This window comes from Melanotaenia boesemani, chromosome 6 (genome assembly GCF_017639745.1).
Source record: "Melanotaenia boesemani isolate fMelBoe1 chromosome 6, fMelBoe1.pri, whole genome shotgun sequence".
Taxonomy (NCBI): domain Eukaryota; kingdom Metazoa; phylum Chordata; class Actinopteri; order Atheriniformes; family Melanotaeniidae; genus Melanotaenia; species Melanotaenia boesemani.
In genome coordinates, this window is record NC_055687.1 from 28100752 (window position 1) to 28114821 (window position 14070).

General features: G+C 37.5%; 1 protein-coding gene across 2 annotated transcripts; it reads right to left on the reverse strand.

The window, feature by feature from the left end:
* Positions 1 to 623: 623 nt before the first annotated feature.
* Positions 624 to 9813, reverse strand: LOC121641248 (sulfotransferase 2B1-like). 2 transcript variants are annotated; one of them, XM_041987279.1, is made up of 7 exons: positions 7323 to 7366; positions 4501 to 4668; positions 3010 to 3218; positions 2810 to 2936; positions 2539 to 2633; positions 2149 to 2329; positions 624 to 1939 (listed from the first exon to the last, which is right to left on the reverse strand). In XM_041987279.1, exons 2-7 carry the CDS (start codon positions 4640 to 4642, stop codon positions 1824 to 1826), a joined length of 870 nt encoding a protein of 289 aa, XP_041843213.1. In that variant the 5' UTR covers positions 4643 to 4668; positions 7323 to 7366; the 3' UTR covers positions 624 to 1823. The 2 variants fall into 2 exon arrangements, with proteins under 2 accessions (XP_041843213.1, XP_041843214.1); XM_041987280.1 differs by lacking the exons at positions 4501 to 4668; positions 7323 to 7366 and adding an exon at positions 9603 to 9813.
* Positions 9814 to 14070: the final 4257 nt, after the last annotated feature.

Here is a 14070-nt window from a genome sequence, read left to right on the forward strand (position 1 = left end):
ATTGTTTACTCGTGTTATGCTACCATAAGGCTGTAACCAAGGGTGTCTGCTTTGTGCAGTAACAGCACAAAGGTTTGACCTTTTATTCTTTAATTTTGTTTCTTCTGAGACTGGGAATGTAAAACATTCATAGTTGGACTGTTTTACATTTTTTCAAGAAACTGCAGCTGTTAGACAACAGCCACTCTGTCTGAAACAGCTATGTCTGTTTTGTTCATACTTATGAGTTAGTTTAGTTTGACTTAGTCATGAATCATGCAAACGTTCTGTAAGCACCATGAGGGAAAATGACTTCTATTAGCACATTTTGATTTTTAAATCTATGATTAGACAATTTTTTAAAATTGGACAGGAAGACAAACTACAATGACGAGTTATAAAAAGTAAAAACACCTTAACAGTATTTAGTAAAAATTTCTTCCAGGTAAAATAAAACCCATCTATAACTGGATAATAAGAGAAAGAAATTGTCAGGAAAATTGAATCAAATGTAAAATACTGTGATTCAAGTGTTATGCTGGCTCTATATATAAAACGTTGTCATACATCAGTAGTTTGCATAATGTGTTGAATTTTGATGTGACATGAAATAATGAGTCATGTAACAAAAATGAAGCTTTCTTTGGTGTTACTGTTTATTTCATGTTAAAAAAGATGAATAAAAACATTAACTATGGTGAATTTGTAGTAGCCTGTACACTATTTGTAAAGTCTGAGAACTTCATTAACATGTCTGACCTTAAGTGACTCATCTGGATTTTTTAGGCAGGTTGCAAACTGTATTCATCAATTTATTATTATTGTTCAGGTATTATGTACATCAAGCAAAGCAAACGAGGCAGGTTTACAAAATGTTACAGTATGAACTTACTACGGAAACATTGCATGGGCAGAACACTTAATGATGGAGAACTCAAGATGCAAAAATTATACATACATACATAATCAGTTTAGGAGGTTGGTTTTCACAACAGTGTAAAGTACAAAATCAAAATATAACATTAAAAGCCAACACGAACTACAAAAAGAACAAAATTAGACAACCTATAAATATTGCAGAGCTTGCAAAAATGAGTTGGCCCTGTTTCCAATTACCGCAGGCAAATATAAGAATATATAAATACTGACTCAGTATGGTGCCCAAACTTGTAGACTTGGTGAAAAGGTTTTTATTTAATTTAATATTTTTTTATTACTTCTAGTAAAAAAAAAAACAACAAAACATAACAGGACAGTGGCATTTGATCAAAAGCTTATTTTCTAATATCTTCTTTCCTCTTCAAGAGTAAATAAATTGAACTTTTTTGCATTGAAGTGTCGCTTTGTGATGCCTCTCAGTATCAAAATGACAGTTCATTTATATTTGTCCAGTTTATTAAGCATATCTTATACAGTATGTCATGTGTTTCATACATTGTACTCTCAAAAGACCAAAAGATCTAAAAGTATTTACAGAGTAGTCATGTAGCAATTAGCACAAACTGATGTTTTACTGATCATACAGTATAAACCTACAACAGATTTACAGATGTGAGAGATCCAAATGATCAGTGTTTTAGCAGTATTTATTTTATTGGCAACGATAAAAGTCTGATTGCAATGTTTAGATCCTGGTATCTGATAAATTTAGCATTTTGTCAGTCCTGAGAACTTAAACGCAGGTTTCTAGAATCCTGCTGAAGACAGATAATAAAATACATAAACACACATCAGCAGGATTCTGCAGACTTGTGTTTGTTTTGAGAATTTAACTCCAGTTGTAAATGACTGTTATGTACAGGCCTGAACTTTATCTCCATACAGCCCTTTTTGTTCTTTGCTGGTCAATCCAGGCTCCAGGGCAGAGAGAAGTTCTCGCCCTCCAGCTCTTTGAAAATGACCGATGTGAACCGGGCCAGTTGCTCTGGACTGAAGTGGTTTTTCCAGTCTCCACTAATCCCTGACACAAAAACACACAAGGAGGAGTTACGCAAACACAACAACTTTTTGAAGGAAAAAAATGTTCTGTGTAGTATTTAAAAATAAAATCTGATATTTTAGGAAAATGTCTCACTAAATCTCACAACAAAGAGCAGAAGCTCTAAAGGTTTCCAGTCGGGTCTACTGTTCAGACTAGTCGTGTGTAATGACTGACATGTAGACGCTCACCTTTCCTCAAGAAAGGAGACTTGTCATTGTCCATATACTCTTTGGGAACCAGGCTGAAGTTGGACATTCTGTTGGCTTTCATAGTCTTAAAAGAACAATGCTCTGCTATCTTCAGAACGGCTTCGTCACTCAGATTACGGCACAAGAAGTCTGACATACGCCTTAAAGCTGCAGGCAGGTCCTGAAAAAGACATACACAACCTTAAAGTGCAGCAGATGGTTGATGCTCTTATCCACAAACTGAGACTGATATCTTAGTGTTTCTTTTCTGAGTAGAAGATGTGACAGGGTCCAGTCTTTAAATTTATCAGAGATAAGAGGTGAAGCAGCATCTCTATACAAAATACAGTTCTGTATTTTATGTTTAAACTCTACCAGCAACTACTTTACCTGAACCATTTCTTCATAAGTGATGAACATAATTCTGTCTCCCAGCTCTGCACGCCTCCAGCTCTTCACATGGTCTGTCCACTTCCCAAACAGCACTGCAGACAAAACAAATCCTGGATCGCTGCGTATTTACAATAAACCACTGCTCTACGTTCATCACATTTACACGACTTCATGCCTCTGCATACCCTCCACTGCAGAAAATTCAAACACTTCATTTCAGATGTCAGTCTCTAAGAAAAGTCTATATGTGGGCTGTAAAAACTCTGACCTCTGCCTTCCAGGAACTTCTCCAAGAACTCATCAAAAGTCCCTGGATCCTCGAGAAAGGTCGCCATCTGATGGAAGTAGTATGAAGACACCAAGATGTCCTTTGGGTTCCTCATCACACAGATCACCTACAAGTGATAACGAGCAGAAACGTTAAGAGCTTACACATGGACATGTCAGGCAAAGTGTCCATACATGTACCTTGGCTTTGGAGGTGTGGAATGAAGGGGGCATGAGGCTGTAGGGAAAATGTGTGACCAGAGCACGTGGAGATGTCAGCTTATCTGCAACCTCAGCCAATCTTTTCTCTTCCAGCCATGGGACCCGGTCCCAGTTTACAACAGTCTGGATTGGAGTCAGATCTCCTCCATTAAGCAGCAACGGAAGGATCTCCTGCATCCAGATAGTACCTGCAGAAATAAATAAAAGGAGGGGCACTGAAACAATTCTTTCTGCTCTACTGAAAAAACAGACTTATTAATCAACATAATCTGGTATAATAAGGTCAGAGATTTTCACAGTCTGACACTTTCTGTCAGACAGAACTTAGTAAGTTAATATATTACAAAAAGTTTGCCATGAGCAGTTTGCATTAGCATGTTGCAGATCACACAACATATGATCTGCAAACATATATAGGTTTTATGTATGAAAGGAGCATCAGGTCTGAATAGGCTGCAACTTAATTTCAGATACCTGAGGTTGATTAGTACACCGTCGCAGCAACACAGCATTTTGTCTCATAGGTTTAGTGACTATGAGGCATCGAGCTTCGTGTTTCTCAAATATTGTTTTTATTCACAACATATTGACACGTGTAAAGCCAGTAAATACTATCTGTCTTTCTAGCAATCCCATGGTAAGTAAATTTAATACCTCTTTTCTACAAATACTTTAAAGTTTTATTACAAAAAGGGAACTTGGAAGGAAATCTTTTCTTAGGTCTCTATGTTATCAAGGTGTGGTCTTGTATTTGAGAACAAATAGACAAACGCTGGCCTGGGATAACACCTTTTATTTTGTTTTGTGAAAATTAATTCCTCAGAGGAATAAAGTGGGGAAAAAAATAAGCATTTGCTTTCTGCGCGTTTACTGACTAAGACCTTGTCAGGGAAAATTGCCAACAAGATAAAAGCTTGACACCGTAATTTATACAGCCTTGGGACACATTCCTAGTATATGACGTTGTTATCGGTTTAGGAGCCACAACAATATAGGTTGCGAAGAGCCAAGAAATAAACCAAGAGTTGATTTTCTTTTTTTTTTTTTTAGTTGTCAGGAGTTATTTGTGACCACCTATTAGTTCGCCACTGCAATTCTGAGACTGCAGGCGCACATATCAATGAAGTTTAGACAGTATAATTATATATTTAACCATAAAATGCGTATTTTGAACCACAATATGCAGATGTTTTTTTAAATCATTTTACTTATCACATCCGATTTATTGATTCAAAGATCAGTTTTCCATCTTCCTTGAAACGGTCATTTTGATGAAAAGTACGTAACTCCTAATGAATTATACATTTTAGCCACTGTTGTAATCGTGTGTGTGTGTGTATACACTTGCTACAGCAAAGTCCAGGTATCTTATACCGTGGGCAGCTGAGTTACAGCCGGTGCGATCTCTACATTCAGGACACATTAGTTCGCTGTGAGCACTGAAAATATGGAGTCTTTGACAGCACTGACCTGACTTCGGATATGTAACAGCCACAACGTCATCGTCTTTAAACTTGAATTCATTTGCAAACTTCAAACTCTGTAAGGAGTGAGTTTCTCTGGGAAGCAGAAATCCTTGATACTGAAGATAGATGTCTTCAGCAGCTGACATTTTGACACAAGGATTACAGACTAAATTAAAGCTGCAAGCAGCGTTGGAGGCCCTCGCACCTCTGGCACCGCTTCGGCCTATTGCACCGCCCCCTCAGCCAGCAACCTTCCTCCGTAAGCACGGCCGCTTTTCCCCACAGCCATATGTCCTTTCTTCCAGAGTTTATCTCCATCAAGAGGTGATTTTCCTCATGAGAGGATCAACTTGCACCTCAGCCTGTCCAGTGATGACATCTGAAGCCTTCATGACCTTGTTTCTTACAAACTGTGTTGAAATACCACAAACTGGAGCATGATTTCATCAAGAGGAAATTTCCACGTATTTCTACTATAGTCGTTTTTCATGAAGAACCATGTTCAGGTTGGAACTCTAATGAGAACAGGAAAAAATCACCTCCTTTGTTCAACTGACAGCAGAGCTAGAGCGACTTCCTGTTTCATGGCGAAAAATATGACCATAGGGGGCGATATAGAGACAAATAACCAGCATATGTCTATTTGAATCAGTTCCAGGCCTGACCACTGTCCTCCCTGCTGAGTATGGTGGAGATCAGGAGTACATTAGGTCAGTTACAAGTACTTCCTGTTTCATGGCGGTGGACGCCATTCAACATGGTTTTGCTTGACAACGGAACTTGAGGTTTTTTTTCTGTAGTGTCATGAAAGGGTTTGACCTGATCTGAAGCACTGTAGAGTGTCTGAGGTTAATCCCTGATGAGCTGGACCCCGGTGTCTGAGAAAGGCACTTCCTGTTTCCAGGGGGCGTGGCTTAGGCCAAGACCAGAAGTAGGTACATGTGTCTGTTCAGGAGCAGACCCTGATTAATTACAGAAAGTGTCATATTGATTGGATGAAAATTGAGGGATTTATACAGATTAATGTTGTCACGGCGCCTTATCCAACTTTGTTATGGCGCCACGGTCTCGCCATGCAGCGTTGAGCAATGTCCAGATGACAACATCAGGACTTGTAGTTGTGGTTGGCATGGAACTGAAGTGAAACATTTGCAGTTTGCTACAGAATGAGTGTTGTATTTCAGAAATAATGGATGACATGCTTGATGGCGAAACATCAAAACTTGATGAGGCGCCGCCGCTGAACGCCACTTCCTATTAGAAAATTTTCAATAACTTTTGCCCACACATGCCTCTGGAGTGTTCAGACTTAGTTTGAGGTAATTACGATAAAATCTGTAGGAGGAGTTCGTTCAAATGCAAGGCAAAGAAACATGCAAAAATAACCACCAAAATGACAATTTTTACAAAATGGCCGACTTCCTGTTGAAGTTATCATATAGGTCCAAGAGGCTTTTTTGTACATCCTTCCAAGTTCTATAAATGTTGTGGATTTCAGCCATATCGGTCAATGTAGTGGGCAGTTATGATCAATGCAATATTTGTAGGGGGCGCTATAGAGCCATATTGCAATTGTTCCAGCAGATGTTAATGTGGCTGAGATCCTTCTCTGACCACACTATTTCATTGTGAGTTTGGTGAAGCTCAACATTACAATGTGTCAGTCACAAGTACTTCCTGTTTGATGGCGTTGGACCACTATTCGCCATGGTTACATTTGGCGAAGCAGCTTGAGATTTTTCTTGTGGTTTCATGAAAGGGTTTGACCTGTTGTGAAGCACTTTCAAGTGTGTAACTTTCATTCCTGAGAAGATGGATCCCTGCGTGTGAAAAAAAGCACTTCCTGTTGGAAGTGGGCGGGGCTTAGGGCTGGACCGGTATTGGTCATATAGATCTATTCAGGGCTACACCCTGAGTAATCTCTGCAAGTCTGATGGGGATTGGATCAGAATTGAGGGATTTATAGTGATTTATGATGTCATGGCGTCTTTTCGAAGTTCGCCATGGCGCCACGGTCTCGCCCTGCAGCATAGAGCAACAGTTTTCACTGGATATCATCACCAACTTGTTTTCTGTTGTCTGACACAGTTTGGACCTGGTTGTGTCCAAAACGTGAGATAAGTGGGTCTTCGAGTAAAAACCATGACTTCCTGTCGCCAGGGGGCGTGGCCGATTCATATCCCAAATATTGACATGTAGATGTGTTCAGGATGGGACTGGCATCATACATGGCCATTTTGGTTCAGATATATTGTTTTATGTGGAAGTTATATCACTTTCGTTCTTCACGGCGAGACGTCAAACTTTGAGGCCCCGCCCCCTCCATGCCCTTTCTCCTATTAGAAAACTTTCAATAACTTTTAAAGACACATGCCTTCTGAACATCCTAAGCTATTTTGGTCGCGATACGATAAAATCTCTAGGAGGAGATAGATTTTGAATATGTCAGCAAAATGCCAAAATGGCGACTTTGACCCAAAATGGCCGACTTCTTGTTTGTTTTAGGGCTTTACTCCAAGAGGATTTTTTGTTCGCCCATGCATTTAGAAAATGTGTAGCGAATTTCATGAAGATTGATGATGTGCAGTGGCGGGGCAACATAAATAGGTGGCGCTCTCGTTCAATTTTGCCCAAACAGTCCCGAGCACATGACAAAACGTAAATTTTCGCATTCCTTTGGGGGGGTACGCAAAACTAGGCGCGTTTCCGCGCATGTTCAGGTCCCCTACCATGCGATTTACTTTTGAGAAGAATAATAATAAGAATAAGGAAAAAACGGAGCAATTACAACAGGCCTTCGCACCGCCTTCGGTGCTCGGGCCTAATGACGTTGATTACGAATTTTAACCCTCCGAAACAACCGCCTACCTACTGGGCGGGCCTTAAGTATAAATGAGACAGACCGGAGGACGAAGCCTACAAATCGAACGCTACCACAAAACCAAAGGAGACCAGAAATCTGGTGCGTTCATGTACACACGTAAATATTGCCTTCAAATACCGGAGACTTCATTATAGAATTAGAATATTTAACTCTAATGAGTCCAATCTTTGACTTAAGCAAGTCATCATAACTGTTACGTTTAACATCTGAAAATATTAGTCGAGACAGAAATGACTGGACATCAACTGATTTATTCTCACTGTAATTGCGAGGGTACAGGAATGCAGCACAATACTTCCTGATCTGTGGGGTAATTTGAAGGAGAGTTTTTTTTTTAATAACAGAGAAAATAACTAATATTTTTACTTGTCTATCCACACTCAGCACTGCAATGCTAGTACAGTTGAAGACTGTATATGTTAATTTATATATTTATTTATTTTCAGGTTCAGGAAGGGCAGTACTGTCAAGAACAGGAAACGAAAAAACCAAAACTCCCCACTGCAATCAAAGGTTAATTAAAATAAATATTTTAAGAGTAATTAATACAACAGTTTGTGCAATTCTAGATTTTTTTCTCAGCATATCAGATTCCATGGAAACCATTAACATTTGTCATCAGTGAAATGTTTTTTTTTCTTCACATTAATTGTCTCAAATTATATTTAGACCAAACTTGCTAAAGTAGTCATGACATTTTAGTTTAGCAAAAATGGTTGTTCTTGTCAGCCAATTGAAATTAGCTGTGCAGCTGCTAAGAACAAGAAGTGAAGTCATCCCCGAAGTTTTAGCACTGACGAAAGAGACAAAAACAACACATGACATACTTGTTTTGGAGCTGTCATAATAAACCAACAACAATTAAGCATTAAGTTTGAGAGCTGCATCATCATATTGTTGAGCTACAATCAACTGCTGTTTTAAGTTAAAAGTGTTTATTAAAACATATATTTACTTTAAATTTGTTGGATGAAGTGTCAGATCCCCTTTAGATGCAATAATAATAATAATAATAATAATAATAATAATAATAATAGAGCCTCTCTTAAAGGAGCATTTTACATGATTTCTTTAAGTAGTCTTCAGGAATATTTTCTGAGACTTCATTGAAGATTTTCTGATTCTTGGGAGCTACTCAATCCATTTTTGTCTTTTCTAATAAAGATCATCACACACTGCTTCAGTAATGTTGAGGTCTAGTCCCTTGGAATAATTCATCACTCTAAGACGCGTTGAAACTGATTTTCAATCCACCTTTTGTGTCATTTGGCATACCTTGGTCTTTTCTCCCCAGTCTCTCTTCCTTATGAACAGCTTCTGATTTCTTATGAGGCTTCAGTGAATAATAAATGTATTAACTGAAGGACCAGATGCATCTCTCAGCTGTCCTTACTTTCCTGATAAACAAATTCTTCTGAAAATGGTCAGATATATGGACTGGACTGAAAATGAGTGAAAAGTTAATCAAAGTTTAAGGACAACCTTTGGAAGACCTTCAAAAAAAACCTCAAGACTGCTTTTAAATATAACATTAAAGTCAGGCTTCTTAAACACAATGTTGTAATAAATCTTTGCAGATTCCCCACAGTCAGAAATTCTTTACTCAAATTTTGAAGCCCTTAAAACAATCACACCACATAATACTAAAAGAAAATGGGGAGCTTTATTAAATCTACTTAAATGTCTATTAAAACTGAGGAGGGATCCAACCTGGACAAGCCTTCCTTAACCCAGGTCAGTTAATGTTTCCAGTGTGATCACTAATCCAACACACACTGTCTACCAAAGAAGCACTGCAGTGTTAGGAAGTACAGAAATAAGAAAAACCTTGGACTTGTCCACTTATCGATAAAGGACCAACTATTTTCTGTCATTGGACTAATGCAAAGCATAAAATGGCTTTTTAAGAGTTTAGTTTGTAAACTTAGATCTCTTAGAAATGTGGACTAATTGGCCTTGGTTGAGGTCCAAGTGTTCCTCTAGTTGTATTGTATTGAACTGAAGTGTAATGTGTTACATGCCGCTGGTGCCCTAAAACAGCAAATGATGTAATAGCCCACACATACCCTAAAAAGGATTAAACATCATATCTTGGTTATTTTGGTACTACATATAAGATTCTACTTTATGATTGAAAATGGAAAGCTGATATATATCACAATCATACCACACAGGAGGTGGGATGAAGAGAGATGACAGATATTAGAACAATTTTACAATACCTGACTTGGGATAAGTCACAGCAAAAACATCGGTGTCTTCCACAGAGAAATTTTGGGCATACTCCAGGCTCTCTGCACTGTGGGCCACAGGGGGCAGGAGAAGGCCGTGGTACTGAATGTACTTGAGGGACGACATGAAGACTGTTTCCGGGGAATTGGTCTGCACGTTGCTTCTACCTCTCTCTGCCACAGAGGTAGTATTCCTCCTGCCACAGTCCCCTTTCCCCAAACCTATTTACTTGTGCGCAAGCTGGTAAGACTGGACCACTTTATGTCTCCTTGAAAATTTTTATGAATGGCAGTTCTGCACTGCAAATCATCGGCTGTTTTCTAATTTAGGGGTTGGAACCAAGACTTAATAACCAGGTTTAGCGAGCTGGTTCGCACCACCCTTGCTACTTTTCTTCTTTGCTCTGGGTTCTCAAACTTAAAACTGTTATAAGAAAGCAAGAGCAATGTAGTCTTCACAGGCATTAGGAGAACATCTAAAAGAAATGGACAGTGCTTACTATTAGGGCATTAATAATGCTTTTTTGTGAATTTACTATCTGAAATGTCTCCTCTGTGTTTGTGGGTGTGTTCTACAATCTTATCCCCAGCTTGATATTGACAAAAAAACATTGTATTGATTCAATGTTAATGCATTTGGATTTAACATAATGGTGATAATAAGTAAGTCAAGCACAGTCTGACCACAATTTTAATCTTTTAGAGTTTAACATGACCTTCATGAAGCAGGGTTGGTACTAGACTGATCCCACAATGACAAACCAATCCTCACCGAGATCCTCTATTCCAAACTAATGTAATGTGTGCAGCATTGTAATTAGCAAGCATGAGGTTTTCCACAACACATTCAGGCAGCAGCTGTGTAGAAAGTATTGTGTGTGTGTGTGTGTGTGTGTGTGTGTGTGTGTGTGTGTGTGTGTGTGTGTGTGTGTGTGTGTGTGTGTGTGTGTGTGTGTGTGTGTGTGTGTGTGTGTGTGTGTGTCTATTAGGTAACAGAAACTCCATTGTGGCCTTTAAATAATGAGACCTTTGTTGCCCTCTTAAGGTCCTTTTTAAAAGAGAGAGAGAAATGCAGAGAGGGTGAGCTGCAGCAACAGAAAAGAGGGCTGACAGGGGAAAAAGAAAAAATAAGTGTAACCACGGAGAAAGTATGTTGTGTGAGGAGGTATTTTTGTCTCCTGGCTTCCTTCCTTTATGTGATCCCGTATGCTCATATTAATTCTTATGAAACAAGCCTTTAGTCTCAAACTGATATTTATATTGCAGTAGTGCATGATGAACTGTGAGGAAAGGCATGCAGGCTTACTTTCAGCAGTTTTTAAAACAAAGTATGAAGATACAATGCCTGCCTAAAAGTCCTACACTAATTTGACCAGTTTTATTCACTCCACATGACAACACTGTGACTTTTTTTCTATTCTGAATTGACTTTTACAGCATTCCAGCCTGTGGAGAATTCAATTTCTCCTAATCTAATAATCATAATCACTCACTCTTGTGGGGATTTTGTGGAACGTGAAACCAAATTTTGAAAATGACCAGCAAATAAATTTTGTGGTTACAAAAATGTCCTCCTAAATGTGTTTAATCCAAATAAAAGAAAAACTATTTTTTATTTCTGACGCCAGAATAAGATACTTTTTCATGCCATAATCTTTTTAATCAAGTTCCCCTTGCTTATTTTTCTAGTTCTTTTTTAGGTATTTTAAAAAAAACATGTTTATTTAGTTTAAAACATTCATATAAATTAAAGATTGTCTTGACTGAAAATTTGGATGTTGCAGAACTAAGATTTTCTCATCTGCAAACTTAATCAGAGGATTTACATGTGAAATATACTGTATGTATGCTGTGTATTTTTATATTTTCTGATTCTTATTAGAGCTGGTGTAAATCTCAGCTGAGGCCTTTCTGTGTGGAGTTTGCATGTTCTCCCCATGCATCCAACTCAGCGTCTGACTTGGCATCAGCTTCCCTTAGCCAAAAAACTATGTATTTTTGGTTATTTTAGTCTCTATATTTGGCCTAAGGTTGGGTTTTTTGTGATGAACAGGTGACTATAGATTAATAAAAATAGACGAAAAATTGTAATAAATACAAAAAATGCCAATATTTGTAAGAATACAACTTAGAACATTTCAAATAGAGATATTATTTATTGATCAGTATTCAGAAAATTTTCAGTAAAACCACAAAAACAAGAAAAAATTAGATAAAGCTAATTAAAGGAATTGGCTGAAGGACGTGCTTATTCTGCTAACCCAAAAATAACACTACTGTTAAAATACATTTTAATGATTTCTTTCCACTAAATAAAGATGTTATTTGTACAACTGTGTACTTTTTATAAGAAGTACCTGCACATTTGTGAGCAGCACTCCCCATTTTATTTAATGCCATCTAATTATTTTTCCAGTTACAAAGAAATATGTATTACTGCGCATATAGATTAAATCTTTTTTTTTAGAGCCTCTCATCAGGACAGGATAGATGCTTCATATGTCATGTGTAATGAAACCATGAGTGCAAAACTTGTCCATCAAAAAACCAGGAAAATTATATTTCCATGTAATATGTTATCACAGGGTGAGTTTCATCAAAGCCATGATGTTTTCCTGGCCTTTACCATATAATCTTTAAGATCTATCTATAACCAGTAAGTTTATACAGTGGAAAATTGATGAAACAGAGTAAAGTACTTGAAAGACTCTAGCAGCCAGGATGTGACTCAGTCTTGATATTTCCACATGGCAGGTGAGTGACTCCTGCCACGCTCACCTATGCAGTTTTGTAATATTAAATGGACACAAAGACACCGTGTTACTCTGAGCAAATTAACATAATACATTTCTTTTATCAGGTTGTGGCTCTTGTGCTCCACTGGTCAGTCCAGGACACAGCAAGGATGAAGGCTTTGTTTTTACTGACAGCAACTGGTGATGTTTCATGCATCCAGAGGAAGTGATGAGAGTCATCTGATGAGGAGCTGCTACAAGATTCAAGTAAAGCTGCTTCTTTAAGACAGTCACATAAGTGTGTGATAGTCAGGAAACCTATCAGTGTTTTTTTTTTTCAACGACACTGACAAATTTATTATGTTCTAAAGCCACTTTTTGTCTTGTTTAGCATTTAATCTGCTGGTTTTGCGAACCAGGACAACATGCAGCAACAGAAAGGAAGCTGTGTCATAACATATAGATGTATATAAAATTCACAAAGATTATGATTAACCTGTTTATGATGCCTTTGTTTATTTTTATTATATTATCTTTGACACTTAAAAACTTAATAGCTGCACTACTTTTCTGCTTTTTATCAACAATGTCTTAAAAATATATTCACTCTCCTTGGTGTTGTTCCCATTTCATTACACTTTATTTAACTTATTTAAATGTATGTTTATGGTCAGATAGGATAAAAACATTTATACCTTCAGGGAAATGTTGCACAGGTCCATTACTCTGAGAACACCATCCCCACAGTAAAGCATGGCGGTGGAAGCATCATGTCGTGGAGATCATGCTCTTTTACATGTGTTGAGCTTGACATTCAAATAAAACAAAGGGATAACATTTATGTGCTTTTTTTGTTAAAATAAACACAATATATTAAACTGTTAAACCAGTTTTTCTCTATATTGTTGAAGATAAACTGTTTCTGGTGTTTATATGTCATGATTTAACCTTCCAAAAGATTTTTGTAGAAACATAGTACTTTTTTTTAATTCAAGGGCAGTGTGTTCAAAGTAAAGTCATAGTGGGGAATTTAGGCTAGTGTTTTTGTTTAAAGTATGTTCAGTATAAATAGGGATAATTATACTGCAGCTCACAATAGTTGACTGGATTTACTAGTTTCAAAACATTAAGCTTGAAGAAGTTTTCCTTCTGTCTGCTTTTTCCACCAGCTCTCACATTTCACTGGATTCTCTTTAGCTGTACACTAAAGGTGTTTTTAAAGCCAAAACCAGTGTAATGGGCAGTCTTTTCTTGCTTTGCCCTCCATCACTCCCAGGAGACCAGTCTTATCTACGTTCATTCAGGCTGGCCTGATTTTCTTAGTCTCAACAGTAACAGTAGGAATGTGGGAAAATAGCTCGTTTACCTGTAAAGGAAAAATTAAGTTGGTTCAGGAATCACATTTTATGTTCATGTAATAATTTACACATATAATATTCTCATTTTAACATCAAAGTCTTTGCTTTTCCCTTTGGCTACTAAATAGACTGAAAGAGCTTTCTGATGACAATTTTAGGACAGATGATTTATTTTCTAGCATCATTTGAACTGATCAGTAGCCAAGCTATATACTGGTAATAATTTAAATAGATGCGTCATTTTAGACCATTGCGCATACCCAAATTAAATTTCCCTGGGTTTAGAAAAAACTGTATGAATTAAGTTCTTATGTATACATAAATATTTCACATCACAATCTGATAAATAAGGACACTGCCACTGAG